The 25,469-nt window shown below is 33.9% G+C and overlaps 1 protein-coding gene and 1 long non-coding RNA gene across 5 annotated transcripts; one reads left to right on the forward strand and one right to left on the reverse strand.

Annotated features, from left to right (window-relative positions):
• On the forward strand, nt 1–25,123 carry Snx3 (Sorting nexin 3). Of its 4 annotated transcripts, none has more exons than XM_023159827.2 (5): nt 1–148; nt 210–404; nt 6,288–6,508; nt 17,062–17,190; nt 24,785–25,123. In XM_023159827.2, the coding sequence occupies exons 2-4, from the start codon at nt 228–230 to the stop codon at nt 17,165–17,167; spliced, it is 504 nt and encodes a 167-aa protein (XP_023015595.1). In that variant the 5' UTR covers nt 1–148; nt 210–227; the 3' UTR covers nt 17,168–17,190; nt 24,785–25,123. The 4 variants fall into 4 exon arrangements, 2 of the variants coding, with proteins under 2 accessions (XP_023015595.1, XP_023015594.1); XR_002722076.2 differs by having other exon boundaries at nt 2–148; nt 17,062–17,227; XM_023159826.2 differs by having other exon boundaries at nt 2–148; nt 17,062–17,179.
• Nucleotides 22,466–24,455, reverse strand: LOC141483031 (uncharacterized). The gene is made up of 2 exons (XR_012465866.1): nt 24,252–24,455; nt 22,466–22,685 (listed from the first exon to the last, which is right to left on the reverse strand). It is a non-coding gene; the product is annotated as an uncharacterized lncRNA (long non-coding RNA).
• Nucleotides 25,124–25,469: the final 346 nt, after the last annotated feature.

Here is a 25,469-nt window from a genome sequence, read left to right on the forward strand (position 1 = left end):
ACTTGGTCTTAACTGTCAACAGTGTCAACTAAGGTGACAGACGATAGAACACTTGACAAAAAACAGGGTAGATTCTTAAATTGTTGGCTGTTTTTTGTGAACTTCAATAAATTAGTTATTCTGTTGTCTCAGCGTTTCTACGATATTTGTAGGTATCACGTTCTTTCTATTTGCCGATTAGGCTATTAAAATTCTCATTCACTTCACAGAAAAATAATAGCCTGAAAATGATGGCGGAGTCAGATACAACCGTTGAAGCCACAAAAAGATTAAATGTTAAAAAGCAAACTTTAGATGATGCCTATGCTGCTCCTGCGAATTTTTTAGAAATCGATGTAGTGAATCCTGTTACTACAATTGGAGTTGGAAAGAAGAGGTTTACAGACTATGAAGTGAGAATGAGAGTAAGTATACTCCCCCTAGAGATAAGATTCCTAATGTATATATGAGAATATTTTCCTTTCGGTATTTTAGATGACTATTGAAACTTGCTTGTTGCAATGTAATTAGAAAATAGAATTAATGGCAAGATGTTCACAAAATTAATTTTCTAAAATTACATATTTATGTTTACCCCATAAAACACTTCTCTCGGGCAAGTCTAAAACTAAACACCAACGTCAGTACGGCTAGTTGTGAAGTAAATAAATATTTTGATATTCACATTTAGTTGTGATACAGTCCTACCTGTATTCGAAATTTATTGTTATTCATTTAAGCGGAGTTGTCATGGGTTTTGCCAGCTAGTGTTTGTAGGTTAGGTTCAAAGTGAGTGGCTTACACAAGTTCGAACTCCATCAAATAATTTCATCTTCTCAATGAAGTTAATTAGAATAAATAGATAGGGTATGTTCAATAGAGAATCTTCCAGGTTCGATAAGGAAAATGAAACTCTGAGAGGTGTTGTATTTGTTTGGCAAAATCTAAAGTGATGCCAGTGACTGGTATAAAATGACTTGTAGGGCCACCTTTCACAAAGGAATCCGCAACTTCATAATCAGAGACCTGCTGACATGCTGAGACGTCCTATTATAGGGAGTTTATAGAGAGTTGAATGTCCACATGGACTTTCTTCATTAAAACACAAGTGCTTCCAGATCTGCTAGGCTATCTGAGAGTATTTTTATTGATTCATGTGTTAGGTTGATATCTGCCAAACTTTTCACTCATAAATCAGTTGAGGCTGTTTCTGTCTGAGATAAGGTCATATAGGACCCTAGGCAAGTCAATATCATGGTCCTGGGCCTGCAATTGTATACACCTGCATCACAATCTAATGGTAAAAAATGGCATTGGATTTTTACGTCTCCATCTTTGAACAAAAAATTTTGTAAACTTCCAAACAAAGAAGAAAGCAGTTTATTTCAAAATGAACTATTCACAAAGATATGTAGATCATGCATAGAAGATACTTTCACACACAAACTGGAGGAAAAACCCCTTCAAAAAAACCGGGTAACCAAACAAAACATTGACTGGCGTAAATGTTTTGGTTGGTTTCCGTATTCTGCCGTGGTCTTTGGTTACAATCTCCAAACGTTTCAACTGCAACTGCAGCAGTCATCTTCAGTGTCGTGGTCGAAGCACTCTTCTTGAGGTATTCACTGAAAAACAATGAAAAATCAACTGAAACAATTGATACTTCAAGAAGAGTACTGCAACCACACCACTGAAGATGACTGTTGCAGTTGAAACGTTTGGAGATTATACAAAAAAGACTTTTTCCTATTCAGTTTGAACTCCAGACATTTGTTATGGAATTAAATAAAATATCATTCACAGGACTGCTGCACAATATAGTGTTTGAAAGAGATAAATTTTCACTTACATGTAACACTGTCATCCTCAATGGTGGACATTGATGTTTCAGAATACGAAATTTGTGCTATCTGGATAACATGGCAAGATAAAGCAATCAATTAATTCCTAAAATTATGACTTAATGTCACAGATGAATTAAATCTTTTCATATGTCACGTTAACAGTACATAATGACATTTATTTGCTTGAATATTATTGGAGTTTTTTTCCAACACCACGACACGTGTTTCGATCACTAAGTGATCATCTTCAAGAGGAAGATTCAACTTCAGTAATATTCATGACTACACCAAAGGTTCCAAACAGTGCATCACAAATTCATTTGCTTATTGATTCAATCCCAGCCATAGGAAATAATCGAAAGAATGTCATTGTGTACTGTCATCATGACATGAATAGATTTAACTTCATCCATGACATATAGTGGTGATGTTATGATTGAATTGAGTGCTTAATCTTATAATGTTATTCAGATTGGTGCTGAAGGGACAATAAGACAAGTATAATGATGAATGATGATTTCCAAGCGTCCCAATATCACAAGCTCTAGAATGTTTGAGGGATCTTCTGAAATCGAACAATTTAGCAAATAAAGCTGTTGAAGAATACATTCAACTCACCAATTGTTTTCAATATAATGGCTCATATTATGAACAGCATGAAGGAACGGCTATGGGTAACCCATTGTCTCCATTTATAGCGAACCTATTCATGGGTAGGTTTGAGACGGAAGCTGGGAAAGAACTCAGTTGCTTCCCTAGGGTCTGGATCAGGTATGTTGATGACATATTCGCTGTAGTGGATACAAGGATCATCAGAATTGAGAATGTCCTTTCAGCACTAAACAACAGGTGTAAGAGTATGACATTCACATATGAGGTAGAAAAAGAACGAAAGTTGCCGTTTTTAGATGTATTGGTCATAAGGAATGAACAGAACGAAATAGAATTTGACATTTACAGGAAAGACACGGGCACTTTCAGATACATTCCCAATGACTCGAATCATTGTCCATAACACAAAATGGCGGCACTGCAATTTCTGGTACACAGGTTAATAACTTTTCCTTTGAAGAAAGATAAGTACGACAATGAAAAGAGAGTGATTCGGTATGTAGCTGAAGCAAACGGTTTTAACCCAGATATAGTTGACAAGATAATTGGAAAATGTAAGTTTAGGGAAGCATTTCGTAAATCTTCGACTTTTCAAAAAGAGGAGAGTAATAACAAGTTTATAGTAATCCCATATGAACCCCAATACACGAGAGGACTTCAACAGATATTCGATAAAGTAAATATGAAAGTTGCATATAAAACTTCTTATAAATTGCAACAGCTTCTTGGTAATCCAAAAGATAGACTTGAAAACACAGAAAGGTCGGGGATTTACGAAATCAGTTGTCAAGATTGCAACAGCAAATACATCGGCCAGAGCCGACGAGCGATTAAAACCCGCTTCAAGGAGCATTGTGCACACATGAAATATGGAAGGATAGAAAAATCCAGTGTCGCCCAACATGCTCTAGACAAGGACCACAGAATTGGTGAAAACAATCTGAAACTGATTAAGGATGTGCATGACACCAGGCTACTCGATGCATGTGAAAGTCTAGAAATAGCAAAATGTAAGAACAGCATGAATGGCGATAAAGGACCCATCCTGTTCAGCCCGCTTTTTAATCTTCTGTTAGGAAGAGAATAATTACTAAGAACTTGCAGGTAGTTAATTACCGAGAAATTCCATATTGGACTTCAGTTATACAACCTCAGGTAACAAATTTTAACTAGACTAGGTATCAATTTTCTTCTCCTGAGGATGCTAACTTTGATGGCGAAACGCGCGTCGAGTGCAAAAATATCAGTTTGGTGTTAGGGCAATTGATCTCGAAAAAAGTTATTCAATAAGACAAGTGTCTTTTTTCAAAACATCAATGTCAGCCATTGAGAATGGTAGTGTTCTATGTATTCCATTCTATTCTGTTTATGAGCATGGCATAGATCTGGACAATCTGTCTGTTATAAAATATGTTTTTCCGTTAACCAGCTGTCGCACCCCTACGAACGACAACCCTCAGAAGTAGATACTTGTGCGAGCTAAGGATTAACGAGGTCTTACCTTTTAACGTGTGATTCCTAACACGGGTTGGACGATAGCAAGTGAAGATCGATCGTTCAGACTAGGGCTTGAACCACCGACCAACACGGCAGTCAATTCGAGTGAGTGAACAAAGCACCCACGCCGAACCGCTTGGCTACCGACCGACCAATAATGGTCCTTTCTATGCCTTTTTTCAACAAAGCTGGTCCGATGTGTGTAACAATTGTAAGACCATAACATTTTTCAAATGGTTTGAAATCAATTTACTAGCAGTAGGATGGGCAAGTGGAGAGTAGCATGGGCACTTTGACTCATTCACTTGATAAATGTGTTATGTATTATATTTTAATTGTTTCATTTTTTCCTTCCAAAGACATTTTACTAAAAATTCATACAATCCGTCATTTTTTTGTTTACCTGCAAAATAGTTTTTGAATGGGTACTTTTGGTATAAGATAACAATATGTATGTAATCAGGGACCATACTCTGCTTAATTAACAGAAGTAAGTGTCGGACTGGCCATAAAGTCAAGGTGAGGTGTGCCAGCTGGGCCCTAGCCTGGCTGTGCCTCTGAACCTACAGTTTTCCTGCTGGAGATTTTATTCCAGGCTTGTAGAGAGCCACCCGCCAAGCCCTGAAATTAAAGTTTACTACTTTTTTTACTTGGTATATTTTCATATTGAACCGTGTTTATATTTGTGAATTCCCAATTTTCTTCATTCTCATTTAATACATCACTCGATATTATAACAAATACAAAAATTCCAAATACCTCCGCTATTGCTATCTAAAAAGTCATATTTTATCAATATTATCTATTATTACGTTTACGCGAAATGATAACATCTGTTATAATAATAATCGGGATTCTGAGATCCATTCTCTGAGAAATATTTACACTGATCTACAGTTTGCCAGCACCATCCTAGAGTTAAAATATATATGTACTCAAGACAATGTTGAAATCTGTAAATATTAATTATGAAAAATGAGAAATGAAACTTCCTTTGTTTTTATGCCACTTGTATTTGTAACTACTGTTATTGCAGTTTCATCTCATAAGGACATTTTTAAAGAATATAATAAATTCTGTATGCAAATGTCCTTATTAGACGAAACTGCAGTAATGTTTGTTACAAATACAATTGGTATAAAAACATAGAAAGTTTCATTTTTCATGATGATCTCCTACCACATGTAGTAACGGCTACATCCATTAATTTATTGAATGTTAATTATAAAAAGCGATATAATCTACAGCTTTTACTAATTTTTTTATTCAATGGTTGTAGTATATAAGTCACATCAGGGAAAGGACTCAAACAAACATACTATTACATATGAAACATCAATAAATCAGAAATTAATAAATTTAAAACATGACCAGAAAAATAAAAATATGCTTGACTTGCGGAAAAAAATTTAACTAATTATTTGTACTGATTTAACATATTGAATTATTATTATTACCATGAAAATTGTATTGTATTTTCAGTTGAATTTTTATAACATGCTGCAGTTCTTGATTTTCTGTTTTGTCAATGTTTGTAAATCATACATTTTTATTATTGAAAATTTAAAAATAGTTAGTTATTGCGTTGAACTCAAAACAATTTTCAACTCCAGATTTTGTGTGCAAAATACCATCAATTGAGGTTGTAAAAAGTTTATTGCTATTATGTTTTATATCATTATTGCTCTAAATAAGCGTTCTACCGTAGTAGTACCTTGCGGCTGAAACTTTTTGACCAAAATAGATGGCTGTGGAATTTTTATTTAGAACTGTAGATTCACTGGACTGAACAAACAACTGGAGAGATTTACAAAAAAATTGTTGAAAGTGTAAAATTTTCTACACGCTGATCAAACATACCATAACATAAACACCTCCAACTTTATACAATAAAACTCACACAATCAAATAACTGTTTGTAAATATGGCATATGAGATGTCACCGTTGACCTCATTTTTGTTACAATTTTGGGAATCTTTTGGCGAAATTATTTTTCTTATGACTTATAGTATATTTTATAGAAAAAAATAATAAAACGGCAGAAAATGTTCTCAACAGCATCATTCTTTACCATGAGAAACAGGGTAATACTCAAAACAGAACCTCCATTGACTGTGACTACATTAATTATCAGTGTAATGTTCTTATTTTTTCACTTTCATATTGTAATGGGGAATGTGTTTATATATTTAATTGCCTTCACATAAACACTTCATTAACCTCAACAAATCTGTTAGGTACTATAACATAGCTTCTTCAAACTTACTGTAATGGCATATGTGTTTTGGTTTATTATACCTACTGTTTATGGGAAAATCACACAATGCTAATAAATGTATGTCATCTAATTTCAGACAAACTTACCAGTGTTCAAAGTAAAAGAATCTAGTGTGAGAAGGAGATACAGTGATTTTGAATGGCTTCGAAATGAACTGGAACGAGACAGTAAAATAGTGGTGCCTCCTCTACCAGGTAAAGCTTGGAAAAGACAGCTACCCTTTAGAGGTGATGATGGAATTTTTGAAGAAGATTTCATAGAAGATAGAAGGAAGGGTTTAGAAGTATTCATTAATAAGTACGTAGTAAACCTCAGTTCAGAATTGATTTATGGTTTTGGTAGTGTGTTGAGAAAATCAATCTAGTTTTATTGAATCAAATTAGTTCAGCTGTTTTTTGCTACTTGAAGCTGTCAATATAAGATAGGCAATTGAATAGAACTAGCCGATAATTGATTAAAATCTATATTAAAACTAATGAATACAGTTTATTATATGATTTTCACTATAAAGGGTTTTACAAAATAGCTTCCTTAAACCTAAACATTTCATACTATAACCTATTACCTACTCATATGCCTGATTTCTAATAAATGAATCTACCTGAAAAGGTAAGGTATGAATTCATTAACTATATAGGCCGTTTCTTTTATCATGTGGTAACATTGCTGTATTCTAAACCATAATAGATACGAAGACAATTAAATAGGAAAAAAGATAACTGTCATCGGGAGTTATACGGGGAAAACCAAAAATGTTGTATTCGAAGTGTACTATGATGATGTAATAATGAATATTCGATAAAACGTTTTGTGTCAACAATGGCCACCATCAATTTTTTTTTAATACGGACCTGTCTTTTTTATTACAGATATTGATAAAGCGATAAATTCACAATCTAAGAGTGCATCACATTTGATGTTTTTTTAGCGTTTCATCTGAAATAACTACCGTCATCAGTGACAACAATTTTAAATAATAGTCCTGTCATTACTTCTTTTGTAAATTTTTTCGATTTATTCAAAATTTAATTCAGACAACCCAATAAATTCGATAGGTAGGTACCCTAACATAATGAAAATTCGTACTTTTTTGTTTTGGAAATTTTTGTATTGCCGTAATTCTTCTTTCAAGGCTTATTTCTCCATAATCAATTATAATTCGTAATATTTTTATAATTCTCAATCCTGGAAGTAACGAAAATATCAGTTTTTGGTCAAAATTTGATTGATGTATAATTTGGTATGATCAAATAGCATCTCAATTCAGTTACCATCTTAAAAGTGTAGGCTTTGTTTGGTTTATATGGCAGGAAAAATACTGCGTTGTTGATATCTGTTGGGAACTGTCAGACGTTCATCAACATATCATAGATGTATTCAAATGATGAAAGGACTGATATGCTATTTAGTTACGCAAAATCAAATAGAAATCCTCTTTTGGCAAGGAATATGTATGTTGAGCTATACCCGAATCGTCGTATTCCGATACATCCAAATGTTTTAGATGATTAGAAAGAAATTTGAGGAACTATGGTGCATTTGACAGAAAGAAAATAAGAAAATATTTGGTTACTGAAAGTGTGAGGAATCAAATAAATGTTATGAGTAAGCAAATATTACACCATAAAAATTTACACAGTGAACACTTCTTTTTTTAAATTCAGTATTGGCCAGTAACAAAAATTATGCTAATCAAGATTGTTCTTTACAAGAAATTGCCCACGAAATGGGGATTTCTGTAAAATCCACCAGAACTATTTTGAAAAAGAATAAATGTAAATGCTACAGGATACGCAAAGTTTTTCACCTCAATGAAAGGGATTACGGAAGAAGCGTACGATTTGTGAAATGGCTAAGACGTAGAAATAGGAACGTTGGAAATATTTGTAAAAAAATAATATGAACGCGCGAATCAAAATTCACCAACGATGGTTGATTTAACAGAAATACCCATTATAGGTGGAATAATACAAATGAACATTTACATAGGGAAACCAATTTTCAAGAAAGGCTCGGAATAAATGTTTGGTTGGGAATTGTGGGAACAAACATCCTTGGCCCTTTCTTTTACGATGATCATTTTCTATTCAGTGAATTTGATGGCTACTTAGTTGAATTGCTACTGAATATCCGCCATAAAATACAATATTTTCAACAGGACGACGCTCGTCCCCACAATGCAGCAATAGTAAGGAAACATTTAGATGCATTATTCTCAAGAAAATAGATTGGACACAATGGACCAATTAACTGGCCAGCTCGATCCCCAGATCTTACTCCTTTAGATTTTTTTCTCTGGGGATACATAAAGGGCAAAGTTTTTTCAACACCAAGTCAAACAAAAAATAAGAGATGCATGTATAAGTATTACACCTATTATGCTAGAAAATTGCCACAGAAATTGTCTGGACCGACAACTTATGTGCATTCAATAAAGAGGTTGTCAATTCGAGTATTTTATGTAAATTGCCATGTAGCTTTGATTTTCCCTATTGATTTCATTTTTCGCAAAAGTTCATGATAAAATAAATTGTTTTTCTGTTTGATTGTTGTCGCTGATGATGGTGGTTATTTCAAGTTAAACGCTACAATAATATCAAATGTTATATATCCTTGGATTGTGAATTTATCGCTTTATCAATATCTGTAATAAAAAAGACAGGTCCGTAAAAAGTTGATGGTGGCCATGTTGGCACGAAACGTTTTATCGAATATTTATTATTACATCGTCATAGTACACTTTGAATACAATAACATTTTTCTTTTCCATTTTTTGATATTCTCCGAAATAACAATGCTATTCGAAAAAAACAAAAAACAGCATTTTTGGATTTCAACGTAAAACTTGAGAAGAGCGAGAGTCCCCGTAATTTTTTTTCGACCATTGTATTGTTCCCGACAGTTAGCTTTTTTCCCATTTAATTGTCTTCGTATCTGTTATGTTTTAGAATATAGCAATGTTACCACATGATAAAAGAAATGGCCTGTATGAATACCGTAATTATCGAAAGTAGCGTAAATATACTTAACTATTTTTACTTGGAAATGAACAGATTCAATAATGATGAATTATTCAATTCACTTTGATCGTTCATAAAATATTGAGAGTTTTTGAATTTGTTTATTTCCATACTCTCCAACAGGTTAAGTTTCAAACTTTTCTTCTGGACATGGAGGGGCTTGTATTCATGGTTGAACTCATGTACCTCTGTGATTAAATGATTAGCATATGTGGAATTTATTTTTCCATTCGGGAAACTATGTTTTTGTTCCTTTATGCATAAATAGTTTCCAGAAATAAATTCCACATATGCCACTCATTTAATCACAGAGGGACATGAAACTATTTTTGTGTTTCTTCATGCATAAAGGAATTATAGAACACAAGACCTAAAATTAATGTGAGAAACCACACCGACAGTCTTGAGCCAGTTTGGCTCTTGAGAGGAACAGCAAATTCGAAGTGGGTCTTCTATTGGGCGTCCGTTAATCTTAAACATCTTTCTCATCTGTGAGAAAAATGTTTCACATACGTATGTCGAGCCAAACATAGTGGCTCGACATATTCATATTTTTCCAATACATATTTGGTCCAAAATTCTCATTAGGATACCGTTTCATACATTTGCAAAATCGATTGTCTTTATTTGAAGTGATGGCTTTGACGGATTGAATAACTTGGCGCATCTGTCCATTCTGCAGCTACATCGTTCCTAAGATCAGCCAGATTCTCAAAAACTGAACAATGCCTTCTTGAGAGTTCTTTTTATATTCAAGAATTGTCGGAAAATGAATGAATTTTTGTTTAGCGATATCGTTTTTCAAAGATATCCAGCTTGCGACAAAAAGCAGACGCTCTTTGTGTCAGATCACAAATTTTGCAAGAAGGAGGTTACTTGTTCTTCAATTAGCCAGGCTAGATGAAAAACTAATCAAACCATATCAGTTGTAGGTAGGTACTTGTAAAACAGGTTAGCTAGAAAACTCAAAATAAAATAAGTACTAAGTTGAATTCTATGCGGCTTAAAAATATTTCTTTTATTTAATTAAGGTATTGTATGCCTTATCTACGTAATAATTTACACTTGGTATACTTGGCGACCCGAGGTTCAACCTTTCGCGGTCCGCAAACGGACCTTGGTCCGTCTGTTGCTGACGGTTGGGTTAGAGTATAAAATGGTTGTACCATTTACCTGATCACTATGGTTGTAAAATGGTTGTACCACTACCTGATCACTTTAAAACCATGAGTTTGATGTCATTTAAAAGAGAAGTTAAAAATTTGCTCCTGTCTAAGGCTTATTACAGTGTCAGTGAATTCCTGTTAGACGACTTTAGCTGATTGCGGTCCAGACTTTCATCCTGATTTTATTATTTTATTATACATCCAATTTTGACTAATCTTGTTTTTTTTCTTTATATTTTATACATTTTTATACTTTAAAACTACTGAGATATTTTATCTTAATGTATGTTTATTTTCTTTAAACTATTTTAACGTGTTGTACTGACATGTCCTATACGTTGTTAACGTCTCAAAGGACAAATAAATATTATTATTATCATTTGGAAGTACTTAACTTTTAGTTTACGCTTGAGGAAGCTATTGTAAAGCGAAACACGTATCGCGATTTTTGTAAAATCCTTTATAGTGAAAATCATACAATAAACTAATAATTAGTTTCAAAGATTGGCAATCAAGTTGATGAATTTTTCATTCAAGCTTACATAGATTTGATGAAACAATAATTATCTCATACGAAAATTTTTCCTGTTCCAAAAATGATTTAATTTCTCCTAGAATGTTTTTAAATCAAATCTATTTTCAGAGGTAGATTTATTTACTTCGTCAATCAACAAATTTAAAAACAAAAACTCATCGGGTCCAGATGAGATTCAAATGTTGGGACTGAAACAAGTTCTTTCCCTATTGATACAACCATTTATACACTTCATCAACTTGTTGTTCTCAGAAGGTATTTCACCACAGCTTCTTGAAATTGGAAAGGCGATACATACAGCAACACCCCACTTGATAAGAAGCCCAATACAGAAGTAGAAATCGTCATATGATATCTGTACTACCCATATTTTCTTCTGTCGATTACTTTTATTAAAGGATCTGCGACAAGTTTCTGAGTGTAAACTTCCATGATTTTTTTTTCTGATAGCTCTTCTGACAAAATGGTAGTTAACATCATTCTGTTGAGTTCTAACGTCATGAAGAGCATTTTTTGGAAGATCTATTACACTCTTGTCACCAAATATGTTGATTGGATCTCTTCATCTGATTGTTGAATTTCTTCAATAATTTGATGCAACCACTGAGATTCTGGTGTGGCATGAGAGTGCTATGTACTCAGATTCAGACCTTTGTCACTGATTAAAAGCATACAAAAATCTAGTGACATGTTAGGTTAGGTTAGGTCAAATGTGAGTGGGTCTATTCGACCCTCCACCGCAACCCGCAAGGGTTTATTGTGGTTCACACCTATCCACACTCAACCAAATACATCCAGCTTCTTAGAGAAGCTGATTAGTTTGTTTGGTAATTGGTCTTTCAGATCAAATGGAAAGAGTACGGTTCTGCCAAACTCTGAAAATCTGATAATGACATGTACCGATGCCAATAGTTTCAAGCAGTTTTCATTCTATAGCCGTTCTCCAAAATGTGTTGAGCTGCACTGCATTTTCCGAGTCTCCAAAATTGGCTATTTATTGAGTGTTCTTTGAAACGAGTTTTAATGGATCCCTCAGATTGACCAACATATTTTTGCCACAGTCCTCTCAGCTTATTTCATATTTCCCCGACTTTTTATTTTCCAAAATATTGTCTTTGGGGATACCTAACATTTGTTGAAGTGAGCAAGAAGTTTTGTAGGCTACTTCCAAGTACAACTTTTTGAAAATATGTTCTAATCTGTTACTTTGCTATTTCCATGAGAACTATGAACAGTGACAAAAAACCCATTCCAAACAGCCCATTGTATTCTTTTTGATGAATCACTCTGTTGAAATTTTTCACAAGAAGTTTTCCTCAAATTTCAACCAGAAGTAATTGATGTGTGTCGGAAAGGGATAATTTACCAGGTTGGATATAAATATAGACTATTTTTGGGATTAGGAATTAGCTTCCTTTGTTGCCTGAAGATGCCAACTTGGTTGGTTAAACGCGAGTCGAAGAGAAAATTGCAGTTCTAGTGGTTGGGAAGAGTGCTTGTTTTGGATATATTCTTTGCCAGGGGTTCCAGGTTTACCTTATATGTTTTACCCAAATTTGATTTTTGAAAAATCTAAGGGTTTTGAATTTCAGATCAATTAATGATAAACAATCAATTTATTGGGTTTTATGTCATATAATAATTTGCCAAATTCTTTGAAAATCTCGGCAAAATATTATTTTAATCTAAAAAGATATCTTCTGTAATGAACCATTACATATTATATTATTATCAATATTATACAGTGCATTTCTTTAATGTCTCCCCTTTTATTTTTTGAACAGGTTAACTCAAAAAATTGAAATTTGGGATAATGAAATTAATGCATGAATACTTTATTTTTAAGTGAAATTGACAGATGAAACTTTCAAGATGGCGACTGGGCTAGTAAAAAGGTACCACGCCAACAATCTCTAAAATGGTCAATTCTCGTTCATTGGAAAAAAACATTGAAGCGATTATTTGTTTTAGTGAAGAATGTACTTTTTTTTAAACGGCAATATTCACAAACAAAATTGCCGTTATTGTAGAGATATTTACGTTACTGTATTCGAAAATGTTTGGCGAGAAATATCGGATAGGCTGTTCATATGTCAAGAAGTTGAAGACAACCATTTCGAACATCTTCTGAATTGACCTGAAGCTCATTACCTCATATTATGTAGTTAAATGTCAATGTATTCATGCAATTATTAAAAGTTCCGTCATTTTGTAGTAGTTGAAGATATTGACATTATATTCTATGGTTGTGCAGCATTTGTCAGGAGCTTCAAAAAGATGTGTCGCAAGACCTCCCTTTCCATTTAATTTTTTTCCCAGATGGCGCCCAGTCGCCAAAATAAAGTATTCATGCATTAATTTCATTATCCCAAATTTCAATTTTTTGAGTTGACCCGTTCAAAAAATAAAAAGGGGGTGACATTAAAGAAATGCACTGTATATTATTTATACTTTTATTTAAGTGATTGAGTTATTGTTCGTTTTTCTCTAGTATAAACATTGTATGTTTCTTGGGAAATGAATTGATATTATTACATGAACATTGAACTACACGAAAAAAAATCACTTTTTCTCGTTCAATTTATATGTTATGGAACTGAAACAAATATTCATAGGAACGCTACACAAAGATATATACACATCGGAAAAGTCTAGGGATATTTTTAAAAATGGCAATATTTTTTTTTAGATCGCTTTAGGGAAAAAAAGTTGAAGGGTGATTATTAAACGAATGTAACTTACAACAAAATTTATTAAATGGTCAAAAATACTGAGTGCGCATATAAGCAAAACTAAAAAAAAATATGGCTCTTCTTTGGCACCCCGAAAAAAAATTAATACAGTATGGCCTCCACGCTGGTTTATTACGGCCCTACATCTATCGTGCATCGACAAAATGAGATTGTCAATGTCTTGTTGAGGTACATTTGCCCATTCAGCGATTAAAAACTCTCTCAATTGAAACATTGTGTGAATGTTCCCCATATGCGGAGTAATTCTTCGTTGAAGCATGTCCCACACATGCTCGATGGGATTCAGGTCCGGTGATTGTGCTGGCCATGGCAATACATCAACTCCTTCGTTGGTGAGCCAGTCAGTCACTAGACGCGCGACATGTGGACGAGCATTATCGTGCATTAGGTGGAAGTTTTCACCAACAGCACCAGCAAACGGACGGACGATAGGTAGAAGAATGGTGTCGAGGTACTGTCGAGCTGTGAGGGAGCGATTTGGAAAAACGAGATCGGTTCTGCCGCCGATCATGATTCCGCCCCATAGTATTACTGTACCACCTCTGTATGTGTGGACTTCCTGGACGTGTCTCAAACGTTCATTATTTCCAGGTCGTCTCCACAGTCTTACTCGACGAGAATCTGGATGAATTCCAAATCTGGATTCGTCTGTAAACAAAACTGTGGCCCAATCATTTGCATCCCAGTTTTGATGTTCTTGACACCACTCTAATCTTCTACCGCGATTGCCTCTCGACAAAGGTGGACATCTAAGTGGCCTTCTGTTGTGGAGATCTGCTTCATGCAGTCGATTTCTGACAGTATCACGACCAATGGTTACCTGGTGCGTCTGCTGCAACACGTTAACCAACTCAGGTGCTGTGATTGTCGGTTGTCTTCTTGCGGTTAAGACCAAAAATCGGTCTTGAACTGCAGTTGTAGCGCGTCCTCGCCCTGGATGTTGTTCGGCTGGACTGCCAGTTTCACGGAAACGCCGCCACAATCGACTGATAACACTTTGGGAAACCCCCAAACGAAGAGCTATATCATTTTGTCGCATGCCACCTTGAAGAAGCCCTACAGCTCTATTCATCTCAGCCAGTGGTAAGTGACGGCGTTCCATGTTAAATTACAATATTTCCAGTGTAAATGCTGAGCAAGAACTGCATAGAATGTACAAACTCGACACTTTCAGATTATTCATTTTAGCCGAAAACCTACAGTTTGTAAAAAACTTGATAAAAGATTAGTTACCGTTTTTGCAGGCTTTGTTCAAACCATAGAAATCTACAGGGTGGTCGAGTGTACCAATTTAATCGAAATTAAACGACCTCATGCATTTATTTTTATGATATTTAGTATGTTATAAAAATATCCCTAGACTTTTCCGATGTGTGTATATGAAAGAGTATTCTTCTTCTTCTCTTTTTTTATGGTACTTGCTTCCCTTCACTGCAGTAGACCAGTCTCCTCCTATTGCATAGCAGGTGTTATGCAACAATTGCTTCGTCAGGGGACGTAGTGTGTCTTGCTTAACGTAAATCCAGAAAATAATATATATAATCAATTCATACAGAAAGGAAAAACAGCTTCTCTGAATATATCTACAGTCCTGGTAAGTTAGAATATTAGCATAATAAAAATTATTAACATCCACTCCTTATCCCAAATTTATTAGTTTCAATCCTAATGTCACAACCTTTGTAAGTATTCTTTGTCTGGTGAGTACCTACCAGCAAGTGAAGATAGAACGCAAAGTTCTAATTACTCAAGGAAGTCTCAGTTCACGCGTTCTTAGTGTCTATAAACAACATGAAAGACTATTGATACAAAATGTCACTTGCATGGAACACTCTCATCCTCAATGGGGTACTTCGAAGTTTCAAGACAAGACACTTCTCATATATCATCACATCAACACTGTTTTGGATAACAATACAAGTGGAAGTACTATGTCTTCCATAACAATATGACTTTTGTCACCTGAAAAACAACTCTTGTCACGATGAGAGTACATATACACAGTTATACGGTTAGCTAATCGAAAACCGGGAGTTTATTGGGAGAAATATTTATTTTTTTGTAAAAAGCTTACTAGCTTTCTATTACTCAATCATTAAGTAAAAAATTATGGAGAAGTAGAAATCCAAAAGGCTTTTTTCTAAATAACCAATCTGAAAATATTCCTTTTTCAATTGAAATGAAATTCGTATGACTGTTACTGAATTAACTAACCGTATTAATATACTGTCATCATGCCAAGATCAGAGTTGTCTCTTCTGGTGACATAGTCATGTTATGAAAAAAAATGGGTACTTCCATTTGTAATGTTACCCAAATAGGCGCTGATGAGGTATTTAGGTATCCCCAAACTTAAAAGTACATCATTGAGGATGAATCTTGTTCCATAATGACGTTTTATATCAATACTCTTTCATATGTTGTGTAGCGTTTCTATGATTGATATCTGTTAAGCGATTGTTTGAAAAATTTTCTTGGTTTTCTTCTAGTTTGTATTTGAAAAAAAAATTCTATTATTGATCTACATAACTTTATAAAGAGTTATATTGTTATATTCCTTTCTTTGCTAGATTCCTTTCAACAAAGTACATGCCATTGATTAGTAGAAATTTTCTCAACTTATAATTGTAATACCAAATATAATCTTTATTACTGCCCTACATGTCAAGTTTGTGAGACGTTTAAGTTATCTTGTTTGTCCTAGTAAACTGTAATAAATGCTCACTTAACCCATTGATGTTACTGCTTTACCAGGGTCAGGTGGTGTGCATTGACTTTTGAGCTAAATACAAGTTGTAATCTGTTTAATCAAAAACTACACCTCATGATTTGATCTCCACAAACTTTATTTGAAAACCATAATCACAACATGTTTCGCTAGCACACTAGCTTTCTCAAGTGTCACTTCTTACATACACTTTCATACACTTTCTCAAGTGTATGAATATACTTGAGAAAGCTACTGTGCTAGCGAAACATGTTGTGATTATATTTTTCGAATAAAGTTTGTGGAGATCAAATAGTGAGGTGTAGTTTTTAAAACTACTATGGATCTTCATCAAGTAACGGCCGAATCAATCAGAAAATGTAATCTGTCTGCTCAGCAAGTCATTTTTAGGTCTTCCACAAGCCTGGTTAATGGTTGTTCAGGACAATTGTAGAGGTGGTTTTCAATTATGTTTTCCTCAGGTTGTTCCTCATTGGTAGTCTTAGACCATAGTGCCTAATGAAAAAGTTCTATGTTTAATCTTCTTTGGATAATTAGGGTCTCTGATTATGTTCTGAATTATTAATTTTCCCAAAAGGCATTCAGTGAGATTTTATTAAATACTACAGACTTAATTGAATCATGGATAAATGTATCTTTCTTTTGTAGAATTGCTGGACATCCATTGGCTCAAAATGAAAGGTGTCTACATATGTTTCTTCAGGAACCCCAAATTGATAAGAATTATGTTCCTGGAAAGATCCGCAACACATAAGAAATGGTGAAGGTGAAGTTATAGTTACGTCCTTTCTACTTTATATTATCAGTTACCCAGGTGGGTTTTCAATCAAGTGATCAATAGCTGATCAAAATACATCGTTCTAACATGAACAATTATTTTAGTATTTCTTTCGCCTTGTACCAATTTCAATGTAAGTGATGACGGGCATCGCAGCTAAAGGTATAAAAAATATCCTAAAATGTGTATTTGATTATCACTTCAAAATTATGTACAGCAACATAAGAAATATCACTAGAATATGTCAATGACGAACAGAAAATATTATAGATTCATTCATTGTACTTTGTAAATGCAACTTACATCTAGTATTCACGAAGTGGGACACTATTCCAAAATTTGTATTTTTCAAAATGTGATTTTGACTGTCATAATGGAGATAGGTACTTCTAGTCTTTTAAATTGACAGTACTTTTGACAGTAATATATATAGGTTGAAATCTCACTGGACAAATTATCATGTCACCTCAAAATTTTGGTTGGTGTCCATTTGTGTATATATACTTTGTGATATATGCCTCAGTGCCTTGCATAGTTACTATTTTTCAAAGTGTAGATGTGGACATTGAAAATTTTTTTTTGGCATAATCCAAAACCTTGTATAAAATAATTCATAATTTTGACCTTCAAATATTTTGATGGCTTAGTGATTTTGGTTTAGAATTTTGGTAAATAACAGATTTTATAATGTTATGGTAATCTTGCTGTTGAATAATCATCTACACTACCATTTTCTCAGATGCAGATAAGGTTAGTAACACCTCAACATTCAAAAATTCTCTTCATTTAAAATACATTCAGGATCACAATCACAAAAATTCATCATTGAAAGACAATCAAATCCATATTTAACATAATCTCCATCTCCTGCATGAAAAGCTTGTAAGCATCGTCTTTGGTACGCCCTGCCAGGGCATTCTGGTGCATATTGAACTCTTTATTTCATCTCTCTGGCGAAGGCGTCACAGCACAAGCTGTGGCGGGCCCGTTAGCCTGGTCATTCTAGGTGCGACTTGGGGCAACCTGAGTAGTAACCGCGGCGGCTATCCGGGAGGCGTATTTACAGTCTATACCATTATACAGATGAGTGCTACTCTATAACGTAGTATAATATGTACATTTAAAACGCGCGTATGGTTTCTCCAAATCATACCGCGATACAGATAAGCGTCAATCTATAACATGGTAGGATTTGAACCCACAATGCACTCCTATTTCTACTCCAAATTATACCGCGGGGCCAAAAAAAATAAAATTTATTTTTTAAAGTTACCTTTATTTTTTATGGCTTATTTCTAAGCTAACAAAGTAAACACATTTCAGAAAACAAAACTTACACGTAATATAAAAATTAATGCGATTTCTGGTTAGTTTGATTCAAACTAATATTCACTTCCAGATTTCTCAAACACTTCCGTTTTTTAACGATACTGCCTTCGAATTTTATTGGCCTACCAGCCTGAATTCTTTTTGAACCTGCAGTTAGCCCTGTACTTTGTTTTCTGCGACTAGTTGATGTTGGTTGTACACCTATAATTCTGCCGCGTTTAACTTTTTTGATTTGATGTAAAAAATTCAAAACACCACCAGTTGTTTTTAATTTATTCATAGCCATGTTTACTTTATTTATAGCATTAGCTGTTTCTATGGAATCATTTCCCTTTAGAGTTTCGACAACTTTTGCAAAATTTTGAGAGAGACGGTTCAGTGGAGTATCAGTAACACTACTTAGATCGTTAACAGATGATGGTTCTTTGTTTGGTGCAAATGCCGAAGAAGAGAAATCTGCAGCAGTAATATCATTGCCTATATTGCTATTATCGCTTACTCTTGTAACTGTTTCATCGACCATATCTACAGTGTCTGTATGCACGGTGTAAATATACACATCAGAAGAGACAGCAAAGCCGATATTATCACACTGCTTAACAGTAAGATTTTTAGCTTTAACGCAAAATTGGTTGTATATAATTTTATTTTTTGTTTTTCTACAATTTGAAAATGATAGTACCTAAGTGACGTCTATGGTATGACTCAATACCTTACAAACAAAATCAACCAGCGCACAAGTGTTAAATACTTTGCATCTTTGGAGAACTATGTCTTTAAATATACGTATCGACGCCTCTACTGAATTATTTGTGTTATGTCCCCTGGTTAAAATTTTGTGTCTAAAACAGACAGCCCATTCCTCTCGTCTATCCCATAAAGACTGCATATAACTTTGAAGCTAATCATAAGATGAAATTACTTCATCCTTAAAGAATTCTTCATGAGCTTGATTGATTTCTGTCTCAGAATCAGCCTATAATATTTTTTGAAACTGTCTCATAATATATGATTTGTCTTTTTTTAGTATTCCATGCGTATTGTCCCAAAGCCAACGCCAAAACGCCTGACATAAATGAAAGGTACATAACAGAACAGTCGAATTTTCAAATACAATCTTTAACGCATTTCTTTCGGTTTTTGAGTCGTCGGTCATAAAAACCAGAGGGTATCCAAATCCTCCAAATCCATCTAGTCCAAGAGCATTCTTTAACATATTGAAAACCAGTGTGTAATTTGCTTCAGTCTGCTCAGGATGCAAAATACAAGCCAGAGGTAATGCACCAATTTTTGAGGCTGTGAACAGAAATGTGACACACGAACTGGTTTGGTCACATGACCCACTAGAATCAACGAAGACAATTTCATGTGAAAAATCGCGTTTATAAATTCTGAGCATTATAGGCGTTAGTATAATAAAAATCAGAGGATTTTCCATTGTAATGATCTTCATTCCTAGCTCTTCATATAATTTTATTTTTTCTTGCAATACTTTGTACATACTCTGTCCATCTCTTCCCCCAAAGTTGATTCGTCTATGACAGGGATACTGGTTTAAAACACTATTTGATAACAAACCGACTTAAACTTACCTCCACTGGTCGTATAGATGATAAATCTGACGATCCTTAGGGTTCAACTGCGCATTTGCTAATACTTCAAAAATGTTTGAATCATTATTTTCATTTTCTAACATAAGTTCATGGTAATTTTTTGCTGAGGCAAAATATTTAATAAATATTTTTTTAGTATGCTGACTCATGCGTAAGTAACTATACGTCTCGGCAACTTGTAGTTTATGACTGTGGTTAAGAGTGATCTAAAATTTAAGATTAACTTGAATAATAATTAATATAGGGTGTCCCAAAATGTATTTTTTACAAAATCCTACCACAAGCTTACAAGAAACTTTTGCAGCCAAAATAGATCGATGTAGCTAAAGTTAGCTAAGTTCACTGTTTTTCAGTTTCAACGGTAAAAGACTTTACTTTTAAAAGTATACAGGCTGGATGTTGATTGAATACTATAAAACTTTGAAAGGCGAAAAATGATATATAAATAAGTAAGTTAAACGGTTTCATTGAAAACAAAGATAACAATTTTTTTGTTCGGAAATACAAGTAGCCTGGTTAACCATACATTGTCATCCAAAACAATGCAAAATTTCAGCTCAATCAGAAGAAAAGTTGATATGGCAGCCATCTTGTTTTCCGCCATTTTGAATTTTTTCACCCTCAACTCAGTTAATTATGCATTGTCATCTGAAACAAACGTATATGCTAAATTTCAGCTCAATCGGTTGAGGATAACTGCTTCAAAATTCAGCTGCAAGATTCCACTCGAACAATCATACAAATATGTATGTACATTTGTACATACATACATTGCAACGTAAATAAAAGCTTTTACAAATAGTCCATACCTAATACACTGCTACTTAAATAATTAATTAAATAATTAATTAATTATTATCTCTTACCGTAATGACGATGTTGTGTCCGCCTTTTAAATGCGGGTCATTTTTTTATAGTATTTGGATTCACTTTCTTGAAAAGAAATACGATTTTGGCACCGCATTCTTTATTTCTTGTTCGAGTGGGACATTTTTTAAATTCTGCAACTTTGTTGAATTCATTATGATGACACTTAAACACTTTTTTGTATTCAAATTTTTTTAGTGATGGGTAAGTATATCTAACTATCCAGTTTGTTGTGGTGCCAATACTAAAATTGCAGATTCAGTCGTCACACCACTCACTATTTGTTTTATTATCGCTATGGCGATTTTTGCTTCTTATAATAACACTGTAGTCGTTACAACTAACGTAATTATAACTTTCAATTATATCTTCCCTATAAATAATATCTTTCAAGACATCTAGGTTTGCTTCCATCTCAAATTACAATTTCAACAATGTTTTTAACACAACAGAAAAGGGTTTAGTACAGCAACGAATAACGGGACGCTCATGTTGGTTTAACGGCCATCGGATATTTACTGTTCATGATGAGAGACAAATGGATCTTAATAAATGCATTGGTGCCACGTGCGTGATTCTATTGACTACTATTGTGAAAATCCTGAACCGCGGTATAATTTGGAGTAGAAATAGGAGTGTATTGTGGGTACAAATCCTACTATGTTATAGATTGACGCTTATCTGTATCGCGGTATGATTTGGAGAAACCATACGGGCGTTTTAAATGTACATATTATACTACATACTACATTATAGAGTAGCACTCATCTGTATAATGGTATAGAATGTAAATACGCATCCGGGAGGCGGGCCTGGCGGAATCAGCGGCCTGCCTAGCGGGGGGCCCGGAGGAAGTCGTATACTGCTGGGGAATAGGTGGGGAGGCAGTACAGTAACTAACGTTACTGCGAAACTGCAGTAACGTTAGTTACAAATAAAAGTGGTAAAAAACATAGAAATTTTCATTTCTCTTTTCAATATGTGAATTAGAAACAAATCTCTTTAAAAATTAAAACCCAACATTTGAAACATCAATTTGAATACTTTTCGAAGACAATTTGAAAAACTCATGAATTAAACTCAACTATTTTGTTGAAACTTGCATTTTCTGCAATAACCCAAATTGAGGAACATTCCCCATTGGTCTAACTGATGATATGTAAGAAACAAAAAAACTAATGAACTTTGTCACTGATCAAGTTACAAAGTGCTTAACCTGACCAGTTTTTTCATCACTATAGTATGCCTTTGTCTTGACTCTTGATATTTAAATGGAAATATCGTGAAACATCATCCTTTCTTATAATTGGAACTGTTTGGTATACAAACATTTCTCAGAGAGCAGCTCAGAAACCATTCAGGGAGATTCATGTAACTTGGAATTCCAATGTTCATTTTATTTTAATCTGCAACTTTCTGTTATTGTAAATTTTAACCCTATAAATAATATATGCCTCTCAGAACCAATCTACAAAAATTCAATTTGGAGAAGTAATGGTTCATGCTTTCAAAAGCATATAATGAATTGATTTTAAATTTCTTGTAAACAAGATAATTCTATAATATAAAATGTTTGTACTGCTGATTGGGGAACATTATTTATCATTTATCCTTTTTGTAGATGGCTAGTGCCTAGGAGTTATTTTGTGTCAATGCGTTTTTGAAAATGCATATCAACCTATCAGCTATAATATCCCAAGGACATTGATAACTAACGAAATAATTTTATCACAGTTTTCGAAAGCACGTTATTTGGTAACATCCCGACGCCGAAGGCGGAAGGATGTTACCTAAAATAACGTGCTTGAGGAAGTTGTGATAAAATTATGAGTTATTTATCAATGTTCGAGGGATATTCGGTGAGAAAATTTTTTGCAATTCGAACAAAATTATTTATTGAACACACAGTTATTAAAAGAACAATTCGTATAATGATATTCCGTTGATCTTGCTGTATTTGCCTCGGTTACTGCATAGGTGTTTCCACGCATACTATTGATTATTTGGTTATGATGTTCCTGATCAATATTCAAATAAGGTTTTATGGAATTTCCATTATTGTGCCCAGTAATTTTCAACAATTGCTGTTCTTGAACTCCACTCTTAGCTAGTTGACTGACTGCAGTTGCTCTATTAGAGTGATTGGTTATTTTCCTCTGTTTCGTATCCAAGCCAATTGCTTCAGCAGAAGATTTCGTCCATCCGTTGATTATATTTCTACCCAGAGGCATATTGTCATACCAGTTATCGCTTCCTGTCTTCCAGTGACGATTTGGCCTTAAAAATAGTCTATTTGTCTTGATATTTGTGCCTCGTTTTGATAATAATTTAATGAATAATCTGACAGGACAAGCATTGTTATCACCATTTTGAACTAACCATTTGCTAGAGGCGCAGTTCTTTGAACCCCCTTGGCAGGTTTTACTGAAAATTGGATTATATTCTATCCTATTAGTTGGAGATCCATTGTTGTCCTTTTCGATATGAAAATAATCAACTAAGCAAGCAGCACCTTCACCACCTCTCCAAGCCAATTCCACCGCTGCTATGTGATAAAATTTTCGTAGGAGTCCTATAGGGGTATTTTCATCCCAAAAGTTTATAATTTTACTCATTTCATTTGAAGTTAATGGTACTGAGCTTGTTTTGCGTTTAGTGGGATCTGTTTGTAAATTTCTTCGTGCTGCGTCGCGTGCATTCCGCGCTTGTTTGAATGCAACACTTTTAAAGGGGTCTAGCATGATATTATACTCCTTGTAATACTTTTCTTGTAATAATTTGCTTGTTATATTCCATACGGTTTTAACAGTAGCCTCCTTAAACTCTGTGCTATCCTTTTTTCTCATATTAATCGCCCAATCCTTGAGTATTAATGCAAGCTCTTCGAGAGTACGATTTCCATCCAATTCATATTTTCTGGCGTCACGAAACTGCATAAATATTTTCCAAGTGTATTTTTTACTATTGACAGTATTTTTTGGTGTATTTTCTTCAATGATTTTGTCAATTGCCGCATCATTTTGAACACCAAAGCGAGGAAGTGACATTTTCGAAATAAATTGAATTACTGAAATGTCAAACAACTTTATTGTGTTGGTTGCTTAGCAATGTCATGACATAAGTGATAACTACCCGTGAAAACTATCCATGGGTAGTTATCAGTGTAATGATGGTTTCATTGGTTATTTCGACACACATGACTAGAAATAGACAAATTTGATAGGATAATTTTTTTGGCAAAAAATTTTCACAATAATTTTTAATAATCAAATTCAAAAAATTCAAGCTTTGAAAAACTTTTGTTAGAGATATTGAGATAATGCTGAACAAAAATAACCGATCACAGTTCACATGATTTGTCTGCATTTTGAAATATCATAACTATGTGCTTCACTGATGAATTTATTATAACATAATTCGAAACAAAAAGCATAATTTTTTGAATTAGTGTCAACACTTTTTACTCTTTGGGTATTTTTAATGATTGAATTTCAATTTCCTGGATACCTTTTTTATTAGAGAAAGTCAATTTTAAAATATTGTGAGTCAGAAGAATTTCAATTCTTTTATCTATTTTAGGTGCTTATTTCATAAATTTTTTATTGACGAACATTTTTTGAACATACAGTTATACTACTTACTGAAATTACACACTTAATCAGGGAGGAAAAGGGGGTTCATATTATTATGTTTATTATTATTGAATGACTGCCTTCTCCAGCCCTGACTAGTGATGCTATACTTTTTGAGTTAAAGTAAAAACTTTGTTCTTTTTATTTTCAAGGATCCTTGGGCCTCATGAAATTTCCATCTATAATTGGCATGAAATTTCTCTGACAGTGAACCATCCTGTAGGTGTACATATTTCTACTTTTTGATGATACAAAGACTCTTTAAGTTTACAATAAAAGTATCACCATGATCTGAATTATTGCAAAGAAAATGATTTTCTGCCAAATGTCGGTGAATGCTAAAATAGCTAAATGCCTTTTTAATAATGTAAAAACTATTTGTCATTTTCTACAAATGTCTTGTTTCGATTTTATTTTGTATAATGAAGTAGGTTATCTATGTATAGTTATTGCCAGTTATGTATTTACCCAAATAAATTTATTTATATGCATTCGTTTTGATCGACAACTGAATCGTCCTGTCTCCAACTCTTCTGTCCTTTCAAGGAAATAATTTCCTGCCAGGTGTCCTTTAGAAGTCTGCAAAATAAATTTGATATTCTCAATAAAAGTTATGTTGTAAACATAGTAATGGAATTCTGGCATCAAGGGACTGATTTCTAAGACGCATTCTATTGAGAAATCTCAACCACTTCAAAGTTAGACGAGTAGAAAACTATTTCCTTTCCAAGTCTGCAAACTATTTCTTAGCCATAAAATATAAAATTCTTTTAATCAGCACTCGAATTGAGTAAAGTATACCGGGTGATTCTCTACTGTTCATCCATATAACTTTTT

The sequence above is a fragment of the Leptinotarsa decemlineata genome, unplaced genomic scaffold (assembly GCF_025532065.1).
Source record: "Leptinotarsa decemlineata unplaced genomic scaffold, Ldec_3_MD MMD2_tig00002159_RagTag_RagTag, whole genome shotgun sequence".
Classification (NCBI taxonomy): Eukaryota; Metazoa; Arthropoda; class Insecta; order Coleoptera; family Chrysomelidae; genus Leptinotarsa; species Leptinotarsa decemlineata.

Coding starts and splice junctions, on each gene's coding strand:
- Snx3 (XM_023159827.2), top strand. CDS start 228: ATGATGGCGGAGTCAGATACAACCGTTGAAGCCACAAAAAGATTAAAT. Junction 405..6,287: donor ACTATGAAGTGAGAATGAGA/GTAAGTATACTC, acceptor ATCTAATTTCAG/ACAAACTTACCAGTGTTCAA. Junction 6,509..17,061: donor TTAGAAGTATTCATTAATAA/GTACGTAGTAAA, acceptor TTTCTTTTGTAG/AATTGCTGGACATCCATTGG.